The 18,442-nt window shown below is 45.4% G+C and overlaps 1 protein-coding gene and 1 long non-coding RNA gene across 2 annotated transcripts; one reads left to right on the forward strand and one right to left on the reverse strand.

Moving 5' to 3' along the window:
• Positions 1-104: 104 nt before the first annotated feature.
• On the forward strand, positions 105-18,201 carry ABCB8 (ATP binding cassette subfamily B member 8). The gene is made up of 16 exons (XM_001371418.3): positions 105-305; positions 2,970-3,264; positions 3,741-3,896; positions 4,101-4,195; positions 4,942-5,047; positions 5,858-6,019; positions 6,179-6,264; positions 6,360-6,457; positions 6,783-6,888; positions 9,194-9,227; positions 9,579-9,715; positions 10,019-10,113; positions 10,314-10,447; positions 12,430-12,577; positions 16,062-16,312; positions 17,765-18,201. The coding sequence occupies exons 1-16, from the start codon at positions 211-213 to the stop codon at positions 17,927-17,929; spliced, it is 2,163 nt and encodes a 720-aa protein (XP_001371455.2). The 5' UTR covers positions 105-210; the 3' UTR covers positions 17,930-18,201.
• Positions 4,877-5,858, reverse strand: LOC130454615 (uncharacterized). Its single transcript, XR_008912349.1, has 2 exons — positions 5,244-5,858; positions 4,877-5,163 (listed from the first exon to the last, which is right to left on the reverse strand). It is a non-coding gene; the product is annotated as an uncharacterized LOC130454615 (long non-coding RNA).
• Positions 18,202-18,442: the final 241 nt, after the last annotated feature.

The following is an 18,442-nucleotide window of genomic DNA, read 5'->3' on the forward strand; positions in this document are numbered from 1 at the left end:
CCAACTGATTCTCCAGTCACAGCTCTGGCCAAGTACCATCGGAGAGAATTTCTCCAATCACAATTCAGAAAGATAGAAGTCAAGCTCTTTCCACCAATCCTAACTGAGGCTCGTGAGGCTCGTCGGGAAGGGGGCTGAACCAACATGGCGCCTTCAGCGGGACACGGGTGAAACCGCCACAGCTGGCTGCTTCCATCCTTCTGCCCCAAAATGTTGGTTCACTTATTTCGGGTCGGTACTCGGGGCTGCCCTATTCGGGGAGCGCTGCTGCTGCCTCTCCGGTCCCGGACGTTTACAGCCGTCAGGTAAAAATGGGCGCCCGGCTTGGAGCAGGCCGGTGGCTTGCCGGTTCCGCGAGCGTTCTCCCTTGGAAATGTAGTTTCCGGTCCTGCTCGAGACTGCTGGGAGATGTAGGCTCCCTCTGCTCTGGGTGTAATGTGTCATCTAGTGGGGAAACGTACTTAATAATTTATGGAGAGGGCTCAGATGCAGACGGGTCTCTACACTGCCTTTATGGAGCCCGAGACCTGAGGGGACAAAAGTCGAATTCAGCGTAGCCTCGCTCCAGGTGGAGCCCGAGATCTCCGGGTGTTCAGAGAGAGGGCCTCAGCCCAGGGACAGAGCTGCTGCTGCCCCTTTTCAGGAATCTGGCCTGGGTAGCACATTAATGTTCTTATCATGTAAAGAGCTAACGAACCACACGCTGAGGTGATTCTGAGAAATCAACACAATATCTCCGTGAAGCAGTATACTTGATGATGAAAATAATAAACCCTCAACATCCCTGTAGAGTTCTAAACTTTTCAAAAGAGTTCTTTCACAAACATTATTTGCTTCTCACAATAGCTCTATTAGGGAGACAAAGGTGGATGCCAAGAAAGCTGGGCACATAGACAGAAAGGTACCAACAGAAAAAAAAACTGACCTTTCTTTGCTAAATCAGGAAGCAACAGCCAGAGAAGCATGGTAGGCAACAGGATGCCTAGGAGATGTCAGTGGTGTGGCATTGCTCCAAAAGCCAACCTGATATTGGATTGGAGAGGAATGAGCATGATGCTTGAGTGCCAAAAAGTAATCCTTCTGTTCTCTTTGGCAGTAGCTAAATTCTTTAGAGCCCCAAGTCTGGGCCTCCAGACCAGCTAATGAGGGATATGAGAGAAGCTGGAGAGGAGCCATAGTAAATTATTAATGGGATCAAAAATTGGCCTGATGAGGAAAGAGCAAAAGAGTCAGGATTGTTTAAACTGGAATAAGAAGGGTTCAATAACTATATGCAAATATATTTAAGAGCTATGTTATATAATATATATTATAAAATATATAGTATTAGGTTGCTCATCAGCTCTGTCAAAAGTAGAATGAGAATAACAGAGCTTGACTCTGCCACAGATTTGCGTTATGTACTCCAATGACGTGCAATATAATGTATTATTATGTTACAGATATAATTAATATAACATATATAATAGACAATGCAATATAAAGGTTGAAAGCAGCTGAGGGAGTTGAGAAATGAACTAGAATGGCAAGGAAGAGGTGAGCCCACCATCTCTAGGTTTCTGTCAAAGAGAAACTCAAGCTGGGTAGCATATATCTGACAATACTCAGTATTGCCCTGGTTAATGGTGATAACACTTCAAATTCACATTGGTGGTTTGTGCTTTTTCAAGGTACTTTCATATTCATTATCTTATTTGAACCTTCAAAAAAATATGTGAGGTAGTAGGGCTGATAGCATTATTCTTATTTGACAAATAAAATGGAGACACAAAGATCAATGGTCTGTCTTGGGTCACACATTGAATGTAGTAACAAAACTTAAAAAAGAAGCGAGATCTTGTGAGCCTTTGCCCAATGCGCTTTCCAAAGCACCATGCAACTTTCTAACTAAGGGTTTTTTTTTCTTTTTCTTTTATCACAAAATAGAGGAGAAATAGTGTCTTTTCCTTTTCCTCTGGGCCCTATCTTTTCAATGGCCCACATGGAATGGGAGGAGAAACATAGGAGAGTAGAAAAAACATTGGACAAGTCAGGTTCTGCCCCTAACTCTAACTGTGACTTTATGCAACTCAACCTCCCTGGGCCTCAGTTTCCTCATTTAAGATCTTGGGATTGGTCTACATGACCTAAGTAGTATAATAATTAAAATTATGAGGCTTATAGTAGCTTAATAACTTTATTAAATCAAAGTAATAGGAGTAGTAAAGAGAGGAAAAGGTAGGAAAGAGGTAGAGATGTACTTAACTTTCTAATCTATTGCCCGCCATGATAGACCTGTGGCTGACTCCAACAATGGTTCCTTCAACTCTCCTACGCTCCATCCAGAAGACCCCAAAGACCACCTGGTGCCCACTTAAAAACTCTTTTCTCCCCCCACTCATTCTTACATATCATATCTCAGGAACCAACCATAGTTTCTTAATTTGCCTGGGCCACCTAGGGGGAGGCAGTGCCTGTGGAATCAGTTTCCTGTCTCTTTGGTTCCTTGGTTCTTTAACTTCCTTTCTCTTAGGGCTTATCTATACCTGAATTCACTCAATGGACTTTGACCTCCAGGTCACTGAGAGATGACTTTTAAAAAGGTGACATAATGGAGAGAGAAATTTGCTTCCAACAGTGGCTTTGACCTCTAAGATCTTAATTTTAAAATTGTGAGGGTCCTGAAGGCTAAGGGATACAAGGGAAGTTAGCTATCCATGTGCTCAATAAGAGCAATGGAGTGAGATAGAGAACACAAAAGAACATTATCAGCTCTCTTGCAGTTCTTGAATTTTATTCATATGTGTGTGGTTTTTCTCATCAACTGGGCTGATCTCCCATGCTCCTTGATGAAAATGACCATATCTTATCTTTTCTTTCATCCTCCATGAAAGTGTCAACTAGCACTGGTGCCAGGCACAGATCTGGGGTCTCAGCAGGGACTATACTCCTGGTTAGTTGATTGATTTATGACCACTCTCTCCCCACAGGCATTTGGATGGCCGCACTGGCTCCTTCATTCTTCGGGCCCTGGCCCGGCTCCGGCTGTGCCTACCCAGAAGACCCCCAGCTCCCCGCCATGGATCCTTTCTCTGGGTTGGGGGGCTACTCTTGGGTCCGATGATATTAAGCAAGGGCTGCCGCCTCTACCTTGTGGGGCGGTGTGAGGTAGAGGAGCTGTCCCTTGTGGAGCCCACACCCCCACCAGAGGAGCCCTGCTTCAATTGGGCCCTCTTCTGGCACTTTCTTCGGCCCCACCTGTTGGCCCTGTGTGCAGCCATTGTGGTGAGGTCTCCCCCATCCCCACCCCATTCTTCCATCTTTGCTGGAGATAGGGACAGGGTCATGTGATAGAATTCCTGGGTCAGAATGGAGGGTTGCCCAGAGAGAAGACATAAGGTTATAACATCCCACCACCGTTACTACATTAGAAACCCAGGGAGAATGGTAGCAATGAGCCTATTTTAAGGGAATGGAAAGAGAAGAGATAGAGTAGAGAATCTCATCCAGGGAGGCTGGACTTCAGTCAGTTGGGAGAAAGAGTGTTAGAAACCTTACTGAGTCTTTGAAGAAGAGTACCCAGTGTGTATGGGTCCACAGAAATAGTGGGAGCAAGGACCATGCATGGAACAGGAAGAAGTAGGGTATCTGGAATCTACCAAACTAGACTGCAGGAGCAGCTAGACAGTCATTGTCAAGGACACAGAAGCATAGATTCCCCTCTACTAAGTTGTCTCCTTTTCCCCCTACCCTAACCCCAGCTAGCCCTGGGATCAGCCATGGTGAATGTGCATATTCCCCTGCTCCTGGGCCAACTTGTGGAAATTGTGGGAAAATACACCCGGGATCATTTCGGGAACTTCATGGTTGAGACCCGAGGCCTTGGTGTTCATCTGCTCACCCTCTACTGCATCCAGGTACCATGGAAGTCAGTGTAGGGAAGACTTTGAGGGACATTCAGAACCATCAATTGTAAAGTATATTGCCTTAAATAAGTATTTTCTGGGTTTGGGGCTGCACAATGGCTGGGTTCGGGGAGGGATCTAGAGCTATGATCAGTCAAGAACAAATTAGGGGAGCTTCAGTGGATCTCTATGGTTCATCTTTAGTTTTCTCCTTAGGGGCTACTGACCTTTGGGTACCTGGTACTGTTGTCAGAACTTGGGGAACGAATGGCCAGAGATATTCGGAAAGAACTGTTTGGCTGCCTGCTTCGGTAATGCTGGATAGGAGGGGTGACTGTGGGTGTGGGTGATAAGCAGACCTGGGAAGAAAGGAAATCTAATTCCCTAAGTACACACAGAGGGGGCAAAGGGAATATACTTTGGGAAATAATCAGGATCACAGTTAGTGATGGTAGTTATACAATAGCTATGATTCTGACACTCCTATATCCACTTTACAGTAAATTGACTTCCAAAATTCCTGTCAAACTGAGTCTTGGGGCTGGAGCCTTTTCTTCCTCTCCCAGGCTCTGAAGCTCACATTTCTGGTCTAAGAAGGCTATTCCTCCAAGCTGAAGGCATAGGAGGTCCCATGACTTGGAAAGAGGAATATTTTAGAATCCAAGAAACAACCTATGTTTTAATTCTGGTTCTGACATATGTTAGCTACATTATATTAATTAGATCGCTTAACCTCCTCCCTTCAGTCACCTCATGTCTAAAATGGAAACCTTACCTCTCTGAGACTGAGAGACCAAGCTGGGTTACCTCTTGAAGTCCCTTCCTGTCATAGGATCTGTGCCTTTGTTCTGTTTCCCAAACTTCCCTTCATTCCTGGGGCAGACCCTGGTCCTGTCTCCCTGCTACTGACATTCCCCCATCAATTACTTAACAGGGACTTTAAGAATCTATGGTGATTCTTGATTGATTATGGAGACCAGGGCCCACCAAGGTGCTTTGCATTGGTACTTTAGTGTAGGACTTTACCCCATAGATGATCCAATTCTTATTCCTCCAGACAGGACATTGCCTTCTTTGACAACAAAAAGACAGGGCAACTGGTGGCACGACTAACATCTGATGTGCAGGAATTCAAGTCATCCTTCAAACTTGTCATCTCCCAGGTCAGGGGTTCCTGATTGCCCTCTTTGAGGGAGACTCTAGACAGTCCTGTGGGTGAGCCTAAGTCCAGAGCTGGTAGAACAAGGGGTCTACCTTCGGGGAAAAGGAAGAAGGAAAGCTGTGGCCAGAAATAGTGTCTAAGTGGTGTGGGCACTTTCTTCCTCACTGCTTTGGAAATCCCACCCTCAGGAAACCTACCAGGTGGAGAAGATGAGGAGCAGGGGCTTTCCTGGTCTCTGCTAATCTGCAGTGAGGACTTCTCAAGCTAATTGTTCTTGCCCTCTTCATTATACAGATCTAGCATGTCAAGAATGTTCCTCAGATCTGAGTCTCTTTTATGCTTAGGCTGTGAGCTCCTAGAGGGCAGGTACTCACTGGTCTGTGATCAGGACTGACTTGTATCCTTAGATAATGGCTAGCACCTACTATAACATGGAAATATGTGCTGTAAATCTAATATAAGGTCTTTTTGGCTGAACCCCTGTTCATAGGCTACTGTATACTCTGAATTAATTTACTATTTATGGGACTGAATTTGCATCAATTTTTCCATATCCTTTTGTATCCATTCAGAAGCTCTTCTGCCTTGACCAAATATGGTAGATATTTACAGGACAGCTGGTAGAGAGTTCAAGGGTGTAGCTTATGGCTGTAGAACAAAAAAGCTTACTGGCCATCACTGGGAATCAAACCTGTGACCTTGGCCTCAATAGCTGTGTTCTAATCAGCTAAGTTAACCAGCTGACCCTTACTAAATGCTTTTGACTGATGGTGTTGATTCCATATATTTCCTCTCCTTTCTCTCCTCCCAGGGTCTCCGAAGCTGTACCCAGCTGGCAGGCTGCCTAGTATCCCTGACCCTGTTGTCCCCACGCCTCACAATTATATTGTTGCTAGTCACTCCTACACTGGTTGGGGCTGGCACCCTGCTGGGCTCTGTCCTCCGCAGGCTCTCTCGGAAGTCCCAGGAGCAGGTACCAGTGCCACCCCTCACCCTCCCTTAACTCACTCCTAACACCCATTCCTCCCCATGCTTTACCCTTGACTGTTCATTCTTCCCACACTCCTCTCCCCACTAACTCATTTGTAGATGTCGGACACTCCCCAGGCTTTAACTCCTGGTCTCCCTGCAGATTGCCAAGGCAACAGGTGTGGCAGATGAGGCCCTGGGCAATGTGCGGACTGTGAGGGCCTTTGCCATGGAGCCACAGGAACAAGAGTGAGTCCCAGAGAGGCAAGGGGACCAGGTGGGTGGGGAGGGCCTCCCTGCTTGGTAGTGGGGTACATTCTCCTCTCCCCACTTCTAAATCCCAGGCATTATGGAGCAGAGCTGGAGGAGTCGTGCCGGCTGGCAGAGAAACTGGGCAGAGGCATCGCTATCTTCCAGGGGCTCTCCAGCATTGCACTCAACTGTGAGTGACACACTTAAGGAAGGGAGAAAGGCATGTAGGATTGTCTGGGCATAGTCAGAAACCTCACAGGGTTGATGAGGAAGATCATGGGGAGGGGGGCAATCTATTTAATCTTAGAATCAAAGAACTTCGGACCTGCTATAGAACAGCCTCTTTATTTGACTGATAAGGAAACCAAGGCGGGGTCCTGGAGGATGGTTTGCCCAAGATCAGTGGCAGAGCTAGGAACAAGTCTTCCCTAGCTCAGTGTTTATTCCACTTTGTCAGAAAACCTTTTGTCTGTTCTCACATTATGGTGACCTCTCATCCAATGTCCCCCATGCAGGCATGGTTCTGGGCACACTGTTCATAGGAGGCACTCTGGTGGCAGGAGACAAGCTGTCAGGTGGGGACCTCATGTCTTTCCTGGTGGCCTCACAGACTGTTCAGAGGTGAGTGAGGGTCAACTAAGGAGCTAGGCATGTGGGCCCCCTGCCCAGCCCCATCCTAAGCTGAGCTTTACCTTGGGAAAAAGGACACATAACACCACATTTGTTTTGTTAGGTGTGGAGGTATGCACACCGCTTGTCTTTTAGACCCAGCGAAATCTCATGGTTCACAGTGTCAGTGGCAGGTACTGTTCTTTAGCTAGGCACCCTGAGTTTCTTCTGGAAGACTAACACACAGCTGCCATTCAGGCAGAGTCATAAAACTTAGAAGAGACCTTAGAAGCCATCTAATCTAGCCTTTCACCTAGGGCCAGAAACAGCCTCTGTGTGAGTACCTCCAGTGCCAGGAAGATCACTGCCTTCTGGGCTGCCTGATTTTATGTTGAACGGTTCTGGTTATTCAGCTGTTCTTCCTTACGTGGATCCCAAGCTAACTCCTTCTCATGTCTACCCAATAATCCCACAGTTTTGCTGCCCAGAGTAACAAGGAACCAATCATTCTCTTCTCTGTGCAACTATCTGACTGTAGAAAGCCACCAATTAAATCTCGCTAAGGTTTGGTTTTGCCCTGTGTAGGGCTTGGTTTCTAGATTTATTCTGATAATCCCTGAAAATGGCATCTGCTGCTGCATTTCAAAGACTTGTTTTCTCCCCTGAAGAACATCCCCGAAACTGGGCCTGTACTTGCTTCCCTGGGACATAGCAGCCCCATCCCAGCCCACCTCATCTCCTTGGTGGCTTCCTCTCGAGCCCACCCCCATTTCCTTTTCTCACATACTTGGGTCCTCTTCCAAAACATCAAAGAAGAGTTCAATGGACAAATGGACCCATGTTTGCAGAGCTAGGCCCCTATTCTCACCAGTGCCTTGTAGACTAGGGACTTCTGTTTCTTCTCACCTACTACTGTCAGTCAGTCTCTACGGAGCTGTGCTTAGATGCCTTGAGCAGAACTATTGTGTTCTCTTTAGTCAGGGGAGGTTTTGGTGGTGGAAGAAGCACCCCCTTTCTGCAGGCACTTGAGCAGTCTGTGACAGAGGAGGGGAACAGAGCCAGGGTGGTTCCAGAGAAAGGATGAGAAAGGCCCAGAAAGGGCAAACACACTGGAGTCTTGGCTGGAGAAGCCAAGGGCCTTTTTTCATCCCACCTTTGAACAAAGCTGCAGCTTTGGATCTCTGCTAAGGATGTGTTGAATGACTGAGGCTACTGGACAGGCAGCTGGAAACTTACTCCCCCTGCTGGACCCTGTGGGAAATTTCCTTGCCTATTTCTATTGATCATCCTGTTGGGAAAGCAAGGTCACTCACCGAAGATGCTAAGGAAACAGGAGCCCTGGGCTTTTGCCATGTCCCTAATAGCTTGCTGACTTAGTCTAGAGGACAGTCTTTTTCTTCCCTCGTCCCTCCCTCCTGCCAAATACTCTTCATTTATTCAAGAGATTCTTCTCGATCACCTGAAACATGGCAGATTCTATACCTCCTCCCCTCCATGAGCCATTCTTCAGCTTTCCCCTCCCCCTGGGGGAATCACTGGGTTTGGCTGCCCTTAATGAAGTCAGTCCTTCTCTGAAATTTGGACCTGCCACTCTCCAGGACTGAGGACATCCAGATTCCTGTCCAGAGTAATTGCTGATTTATGACTCCTTGTTTATCACTTCCTACCCACAAAGTCACCCTCCTACTCCTGCTCCTTAATATTCACTGTGTCACTTTCACCCACTTCCTTCCCATTTCTCCCCTTCTCCCAAAATCCAGCCAAAGGGATAGCCTTGGGGCCCATGGGGGCACGGCATACAGAGGCACCATATAATAGACAAATCACAGCACAGAGTAAAATCATGGAGTTCTGAAACTTTAGCTTAGGGGCACCCCAACCCGTCATCATCCAAGTGTTTTTTTTTTAATTCCCTTTCCCATTTCTAACCCCTCCAATCTCCAGCACCACTTCTTCATATCCAGATGACAGCTCAACCTCTCTGATCAGTGTTTACCTTTTTGCTCTGTGCCTCTGCCCCTGTGAGACAGCTGGGTAGTGCAGGGGAGAGAGCCCTGGGCCAAGATTCAGAGTTCAAATACTAGCTGTGAGACCTTGGGCAAGTAATTTGACTTCTCTTTGCTGCAATTTCCTCATCTGTAAAATGGGAGTAATAATAGCACCTACTTACTTGGGATATTGGGAGGATTAAATAAGATAATTATTGTAAAGCATTTAGCACAATGCCTGGCCCATAGTAAGGACTATAGATATATGATGTGGTTGTTATGTTCCCACCTCACTTGGCCATTCTCTGTTTCTCTTTTTCTCCCTACAGGTCCATGGCCAATCTCTCTGTTCTGTTTGGTCAGGTGAGTTGAAGTGGAGTCATGGAGATCTCAAGGTGTGAGGTTATTGTTGGACACTAAGAAGTCTGGATCATTTCCATAAAGCCCTGGCATTGTGGGGTTGGGGGGTGGAGAAGCAGACACACCTGACTCTCTCTAGTCTGGCTAAGGGGAAAAGGAAAAGTAAGGAAGACCCATGTTAGCAATAGTAACCTGTGCCAGATCCCCCAGAGGCATCAGCATCTCTGAGACACAGAGGTGACATGGGTTTCTCCCTAGGGAGAGATTATGGATTCTGAGTTTGGTGTCCCCTCACTACCTGTTTTTCACCCATTCCCCACCTCCTGATCTCTTCCTATATATCTCACCCTATAGGTGGTTCGAGGGTTTAGCTCTGGGGCCCGGGTCTTTGAGTATATGACTCTGGTCCCGGACATTCCACTGCATGGGGGCTGCTGCATTCCACAGACTGAACTCCGAGGCGCTATCACTTTTGAAAATGTCTCCTTCAGGTTAGCATGTGGGACATTTAGGGCCAGAGAAGGGGAAATAGTCAGTGGGTGAGGCATTTTGTATGCAGAGCTTCTCCTAGGAGGGGCCTTTGTGATTGGGGATTCTGGGGTTCTAGTCACAATGGCTTTTCTCTTTTTTTTTGGTGAGAGATTATTTCCTGGGTTCCTTTAACTCCCTTGTATAGATAGAGTCATTGGAGAAAGGTAGATCTTTCCATCACCTGGCCTCTGCTCCCTTTCTGATGGGGATTATTGAGACCCTTAGAGCCCCTGTCTACTTTTTACCCCCATTCCCTTTTCCAGTTATCCCCGACGGCCAGACTTTGTTGTGCTCAAGAACTTCAACCTGAAGCTGCCTCCTGGCCAGATGGTGGCCCTTGTGGGACAGTCTGGGGGAGGTGAGTAGATGCTAGCCTTTAACCATCCTGAACGTTCTTCAGGAGGTAGATCCTATGTCTCATCTCCCATTCCTCTTGAAAGCCCGGGTCCTCACTCCCAATCTAGGACTACTTCTCAGAGGCTTTTTTTATATCCCTATCTTCCCAAGAAGGGCCTTCTGACCTCCTAATTTCTTTCCCTAACACCTCTGTCTCCCCAGGAAAGTCTACAGTGGCATCCCTGCTTGAACGGTTCTATGACCCCACAGAAGGAATAGTGACTTTGGATGAGCAGGACCTTCGAAACCTAGATCCATCTTGGCTCCGTGGTCAAGTCATTGGCTTCATAAGCCAAGTGAGAGGCTAAACCAGTAGGGCTGGGAGTGAGGAACCCAGGAAGGTAGAAGCAACAGTTATCACTGATGCTGTGATTCTCGCATCATGGCCTGCCACTTCCCAAAATGCGAAATCCTGGCTCAGCCTGGCTCTTTCTTGCGCACCCTCTTTGATCCTGTCCCTTAAGAAAGATGATATTCTCTTGTTTTTCCCTGTTTCCAAAATGTTCTCAGAAAAATCTCAGGTTCAGTCATTTACACGTTTAAGTGAATGGAAGCCCTGTGTTCACTCTCCCAGGGCTGTAGGTATTTTATGTCTTCTCTCATTGTGGAATGAAAGATTTCATCCCATTCAGTCTCCAGGGAACAAGTGTCTTAGAGGATAGGGAGGCTTTCTGGGCTCCTTGAAATTATATCACAAAATAGCCAGTTCCTGACAGGGGGTTTGGAGAAAGCCTATGCTTCACAATAGTCCTGCCCCTCACTTGCCCTGCTGTGTGACCCTGGGCAAGTCACTTAACCTCTCAGGGCTCTAGACCATTGGGAGTCAAACTCAAAAAGAAAAAGGAGCCACTAAAGCATATAGAAGGATACCTGTGGGCTGCACACTGACTTGGAAAACACATCTATATTTTATTGTATTTTTATTTATTAATAGTTGAATATTTTCCAATGACATTTTAATCTGGTTTGAGTGTTATGGACCACATGTTTGTTGCTTCTACCCTGGGCAACTCTTTCAGGCTCCTAAGTGCTAAGTGTCAGTTCCAAGGAACAGGGTCTCAGGTCCAGTCAGCAGATCAAAGAATGAAGAATTCCTCCAGTCTCCACTTCCAAAAAATGAAGAACTGACTCACAGGAAATAACAGCTCCTTTTAAAGACATTTTCTCTTGTGTCACTTCCTGTGTCTTCCCCTAATTTTACATCTGCCAATCACAGTTGATGCTTTGTTTTAGGACTGCCCAGAAGGTAGTCAGTCGATTCTGACCCATTTTCATACACGTGGGTCACAGACCTCCCCCACTCAATGTGTGAAATGGGGTGTTTGTACCTTTGGTGATTAAATCTAAAAATGGGCAGATCTCCATACTTAACTTTTTAAGTACCATGTTCTAAAAATAGGCAGGGGTTACAATTTAATCTTCACATGGTTATAATCAGGGGAGAGTTAATTTTAATCTTCACACCTGCCTAGATAGAAGAAGTTAGTTTCCTTGTCTAGAAGGTGCCTATATCAGTAAAATCACTGTCCCAAACTTTTCCCCCATATATACTTTTTTTTTTTAATCCTTACTCTGTCCTATTAACAACTTCAAAGGGCAAAGACCAGGCAAACAAATTTAAGTGACTTGCCCAGGGTCACCCATCTAGAAAGAGTCTGAAGCCAGATTTTGACCCAGATACTCCCCAATTCCAGGCCTGGCATTCTATTCACATTACTGCTCTCTCCCTATATTTACTGTGGGCCAACCCCTTAAGGCTTTAGCCACAGTCCCTAGGACTCCTTCCTCATGGCTACAGGCAGTGATTTGCGTTTAAGGTGCTAGAATTAAGACATTGATTGTTTTTACCCTAGTATCTTGTAAATGATGTGATGATAAGCCAGCCAGGCCAGAATCTAGTGCCTGAACTCCACCTCAACTCGGTGGGAACCAGACAGAAAGGATCCCCACTGGGTGACTCCTCTCAGAGTCCCAGCATTCCTGCCATGCCCCTATGGAAGGTCATCCCCCTACTCTGCCATCTTTCATAGACCTTGCTTTTCTACCCCCAGATCTTTATAGTTCTAACTGACCCTAACCATCCTGTCCCTCAGGTGGCTACTTCAGAGTTTCTTAAGTCCCATCATAGCCAAAATACTTTCTCTTTACTAGCTGTGTCAACCCCAACAAATTCTGGGGAAACCATTGGGTGGAGAAGAGCCAGAGGGGTAGGGACAGGTGAGCCTTGAGAAGGGAGTAGTGACAGTGAGCTCCTCAGTGATCTTTCATCACTCCCTAGGAACCCATCCTATTTGCTACGACCATCATGGAGAACATTCGCCTAGGGAAGCTGGATGCCACTGATGAAGAAGTCTACAAGGCTGCCCAGGAAGCTAATGCTCATAATTTTATTTGCAGCTTCCCGGACGGCTATAACACTGTTGTAGGTAAGTAGGATTGTTGTCCTTCCCTTCTATCCACAATTGGACTTGCCCTCCTGTCTCAGAGTCACAATGTCCATGGCAGCTAAGGCCATGAAGAAAGTTCCAAAACCATACTAAAAGATTTGAAGGGTCAAGGGCAGAGAGGAATATTTGAGAAGAACAATCTTAATCCTGCCACATAGACAATAATTGACCCATGAACTGGTTCAACTGAAAATGATCTAGGAGTCCCAAGTGAATCCTAAGCCATGTAGGGCTGTCATTGAAGAAGCCAGGCCATGGGACTGCATTTAAAAAAAACAAATAAACCATGTAGAAACTGAGTAATCATATCCTGTCAGTTCTTTGACCAGATCTAGGATCCCCAGCTTCAGAGAAATATCTGGAAACTGTTCAAAAGTATATCAGATTAGAACTAAAAAACAAACAAACAAAAGCCATGATTCAAAGAAATGAGGTTACTTAACCTGAAGTCAGGGAGACTGAAGGATTTAGTCTGGGAACACAACTGGAATCACCAAAGGACTTTAAGTAGGATCTTCATCACACCAGAGGCCACGGTACAAGAGCTGAAACAGAATTAGGAAGGAATTGAGATAGGATTTTTAGAAAGGGCATCCTAGTGGACTAAGAGGAGCAAATGACTGACCTGAAGACAAGAGAATGTTGTCTACCTTCCTTTCTAGGAGACTTGAGACTCCTCCACTTCCATCTTTTTTTTATCTGTTTACCTAAAGGAGAAGGGCAGTCTGGCTTACCAGGGGAGCAAATAGAAATTTTGGAAGCAAACTTCCTTCTTCCAGTCTAATCCTTCAAGAACTTTGCAGTCTCAAATCAGCTCCTGCTCCAGCTCCTTCGTCAGTTCTGAAGTTCTCCCACTATGTACCCTGTACATAATAAGGAGGCACTCAAATAGTTATTGAATTAAATTGTTGCACATAATGGCACTCGGCACAAAAGCTGAATTTTAAAAATGGGATCAGTGTATTGCCCAAAAAATCCCGGGGAGAGAATATCAGATCTAATGGCCCCCTAGTCATCCAATCAAGGTCACTTGGAAGCTGAATGTGTTGCCAGTGCTCCAAATGCACTGCTCAGGGGGCATCCTTTTTCCAAAGTACAAACCGAAGAGGCCCCTAATGATTTGGTGAGGTGCTCTCCCATTTGGGAGGCATATGTCCAGCCCCTTCATACCATTTTCTGCAGCAACTTGAACACAATGGATGTGTTCCTTTGTTTCCCAAACAATGGGGTGATTGGGATCATTTCTCAACTGAATATATTCCAGCCCATGCTTAACATGAAAGTCTCTTTGTGCTCATCTGCTGGGCTCAAGTTCTTTCTTTCAATTTTGCCTCAGGATGCTCCAGTTCATCCTAGAATCCTGCTCTCATGAGGAGCGAGAGTTCTCAGCACTGCAACAAGTTTACATAGTGGGCGAGACCCTCTGTAGGCAAACCGAGGTTGGAACCTTGTGCTGAAACTCACCAGCTGGGTGACCTCAGACAGGTCGCTTGACCCCTAGCCTAATGCCAATTATATTAGGGTTTTTATGAAGCTCAGTTAAGCCAACCTTTGTAAAAGACTTTGCAAACTTAACCTGCTACATAAATTCCAGCCAAAAAAAAAAACATTTTTTTTTAGATAGAGGCAGAGTGGATAAGGAGCTGGCTTTGGAGCCAAGAAGACCTGAGCTTGGGTCTTTCCTCAGGCACATATTGGCTAAGTGACCCAAACATATTACTTATATCCTCTCAATGCTCTAGGCAGGCAGCTCTAAGGATAGAAGTTACAGAGATAATTTCCTCCCTGGGAGCTCCTTCATCCAGTGAAATCATGGGTCTAGTTCTCATGCCCAGCCCTACAATCATTTCACATCTTTAAAGAAATAGTTTGTATCATTAACTTTTGTTTTTACATTTATTTGAGCTATCCCTGGATATATCGCCTCCTCCATCCCTCCTTCCCAACACATACCCCATCTCTCCCCCACCCCTTCTCACACATGCATTTTCACTGAGCCCTCCCTCCTTTCTAACAAAGAAAATAAAGCAAAACCAACCAAGCCAAGACAGTAACAAGTACTTAATATTATCCCCCTCACCTTTATTTCTCTACCCATCTACCAGGAGCAGTGAGCTACCCTTCCTCCTTTCATCTTTAGGACTAAGATTGATCACTGAAACACTTCACCTTTCAGCTTCACTGTAAAACACTTTTCATGTACATTCTTTTTTTAAGTGTCTCAGCCTCACTTTTGTCCTCAGATCATAGAAAGCATCATCTGGGAGACAAGACATGTATATATAATTTTTTTCTTTCATGTTTCCACTTCTCAATTCATTCTCTGGAGGTAACATTCACATTCCCAAGTTATATTTCAAGTATTAAATCTATAGATGTGTATAATGTTCTCTTGGTTCTACTCACTTTTACTGTTCATTATCCCATGTAGTTCTTTCCACATTTTGTAAAAATTAGCCTACTCATCATTGCTTCTTATGGCACGATAATATTCCTTCACAATCACACCAGAATTTGTTTAGCCATTCCCAACTGACACCTAGTTTCTGCCAAACTACTTTACGGTTGTCCCAACAGTTCTTACCAAATAGTGATATATTATCCCAAATCTTATCCCTAAATCCATACTTTTATCAAGTACAAGGTTGTTGTATGTCTATTTTGTTCCACTGATCTACCTTTCTATTTCTTAGCCAGTACCATATAGTTTTGATAATTCTTGTATACTCTTGCAGTGATTGCCTGTTCATTTCACTCTTCATAATTTCAAGTCTTTTCATTTTTTAAAAATTAACTTCCTTGTCATTTCTTATAGTGTTCCATCAAAATTATATGCTACAATTTGTTTAGCCATTCCCCAGTTGATAGACATCCCCTCCATTTCCAGTTCTTTGCCATCTCAGAGAGAGCTGCTATAAATGTTTTAGAACATATATTTGTTTTTTCCTTTTCCCTGATCACCTTAGGAAACAAACCTAATAGCGATGTTAATGTGAAAAAATGAGGACATTAATTCTGTTGGTGGAACTGTGAACTGATCTAACCATTTTAGAAAGCAATCTGAAATGATGCCCCAAAAGTTATAAACCTACATAAACTCTTAGGCACCCCCCCCCATCCCAGTACCACTTCAAGGGCAGAACATTTCAAAACTGAATAAAAAAGATGAAACAGGAGCTTGTCTGGGACCCAAAAAGGTTCCTTGGAATGATACAGTCAGAAGTCACATCACAACACAACAGAGTACTCAACCTTGGGCTAGTTGCTATCAGAGGTAGTAATAAGAGAAGGAAGACAGTTTCTACTCTCAAGTGTTCCATCTGGTTGGAGAGAGAAGCAAAGGAGTCATGGCAAGCTGGTCCATCTTAAGTGCTGTCTTTGGTCAGAGATGCAATCAGAAGCAATATCTGTTGGCGTTTTGACCTTTCTTCTCTCTGTGCCCTCTCCCACCTCTACCTCACAGGTGAGCGAGGCACAACCCTCTCGGGGGGCCAGAAGCAGCGTGTGGCCATTGCCCGGGCCCTTATCAAACAGCCCAAGGTGTTGATCCTGGATGAGGCCACGAGTGCACTGGATGGGGAGTCCGAGAGGGTTGTACAGGAAGCCCTGGACCGGGCCAGTACTGGCCGCACGGTGCTAGTCATCGCTCACCGCCTCAGCACAGTCCGGACTGCCCATCAAATTGTTGTGATGGCCCAAGGCTGCGTCAAGGAGGTCAGCTGGTAACTGGTTTGGGAAGAGTAGAGGGAAGGACAGATTATAGGGGAAGCCTGGGGAGGCCCAAACTTAGCCCGGGCTGGGTGAACCTAAGAAAGCTGGAGCTATCCCTCCTATAACTGGCAGGAGGGTGGTGGGAGAACACCAGGTAACGTGTTAGTAGAAAGCAATGGGGAGACAACTACAGTGGGAATTGAGAGCTCTGAGTTCTTAGCTCCATTCTTGGTTAGCTGGACGACCTTTTACATATCACTTTAAACCTCTGTGCCTTCAACAAAGATAATTCTTTTCTTTTTTAATTAATTAATGAACTAATTTTTTTTTTTACCAATTACATGTAATAACAAATGTCCATGTAAGTTTTCTGAAGTTATATGATCCAAACTATCTGTCTCCCTCCTTCCCTACCCCCTCCCAAGCTGGCAAGCAATTCAGTCTGGGTTATACATGTATTATCACACAAAACATATTGAAACAGAGATTCTAAGAGCCTGCCTATCCTGTGAGGTGGCTCTAAGTAGGACTGATAGAATAATAGATGAGGAAGAAAATTTTGAATGTCTTTAACTTCAAGGTGTTGAGGCAGGCAGATGAGAGTGGGGCACTGAATCTCAATATCCATATGACCTTTGAGTCTAGATCTAGTATAGAATCTAGAATTAGCAAGAGATCATCTAGTCTGTTCCCCTGATTTTACAGATAAGGAAACTGAGGCCTCGAGACATGATGTAATTTTTCTTGGGTCACATGGAGAATATAAAACAAGGTTTGGAAGCTTGGACCTCTTGACCCCAAATCCATCATTCACTTCTACCACACCTAGCTCACTAGCTCGCCAGGTCTAGGAAAACAGAGATACCAAGACCCCACAGGTCCCCAAAATACTAAGCCAGGACACAGAATCAAAGCCCCGGGGCCAGGAGTAAAAATAATGGTTGCTGTAAAGTGCAACTATGAAGCTGAATATTTATTCAGACTCGGGTAGAAGCTGACTGAAGACGTCTATAGCTGGCCCTAAGATTATCCCTTCTTCCTGCTGTTAATTCCAACAGAACTTAAAGGACTTGAAGGAATTTCCAATTTGGGCAAAAGTTACATGGGGCTGAGGCTGTGAAGGTTCCTCTGGTACCTGGGGTCCAAAGGAGTTAGAGGAGGGGAGTGCTGGGTGCTCAGGTCCTGAATAAAGGTGGGCATCACCCCTGGGTTTTTCTTTAGAATCAAGAATCTTATAGGATTGTTTCCTTCAGGTGATTCTTTTGATTCACCTGCCCAAATCTCTCCAATTAGAGAGCCTGTTATATTGGGTCCTTGACTGTCAGCTGACTCTGAAGGTGATAAGATTAGGAACTTATAAGAATTGAGTCCCTTCCTGGACTCTTCTGCTTCCCCGAACCCCCTAAGGATCAGAGTAACTTACTGTTTATCTCACTGTGTTCCTGATTTTTTCAGGTTGGAACCCACATGGAACTCATGAGAAAAGGTGGACTGTACACAGAGCTCGTCAAGAGTCAGGCCTTTTTGCCTCCACTCTTACTAAACCCAGATTCTTCATCATCGCAATGGTTTGATCCTCGAAAAACTCAAGGCTATAATAACCGTCGCCCGAGGCCCTGAAAATTGGCCTTGTGGTATCTGGCCAGCCCAGGGCTTGAACACCCCCAAAGTCTGAGAACTTGGAGCAGAGTTCAGAGCACTGACTAAGCCCCAGAAAGGGGTTGATAGGAAAAGGAGACTATCAGCAGAGCCAAAGGGAGTACAGGATGCTGCTGCTGTTATGGCTGTACTCAAAATAAACCCTGGGCTAGAGCCAGCTGGAGGGATGGAAGGGAGCTAGGGCCCAGCTTCCTTCTTCCCAGCCAGGCATCTTCCCTTTTCCCCTATCAAAACTACAGGAGTATTATTGGGATGAGATCGTGTCATGGCCCCCATTATCCCTCCCTTTCTTCCCTCTTACTACCTTCTGTTCTCCCACCTAGTTCCTTTTTGTCCCTTCTCAAGTCTCAGCTACTTTGGTGAGCATCTTGCTGGTCTTCTAAGTTCAAATGCCCATGCCTCAGGCCCTGAGGAATTTCTGGAAATAGTGGGAATATATTGAATTACATTAGCTCCCCTTCCTCCCATCTTTCT

This window comes from Monodelphis domestica, chromosome 5 (assembly GCF_027887165.1).
Source record: "Monodelphis domestica isolate mMonDom1 chromosome 5, mMonDom1.pri, whole genome shotgun sequence".
In the NCBI taxonomy this organism is placed as follows: Eukaryota; Metazoa; Chordata; class Mammalia; order Didelphimorphia; family Didelphidae; genus Monodelphis; species Monodelphis domestica.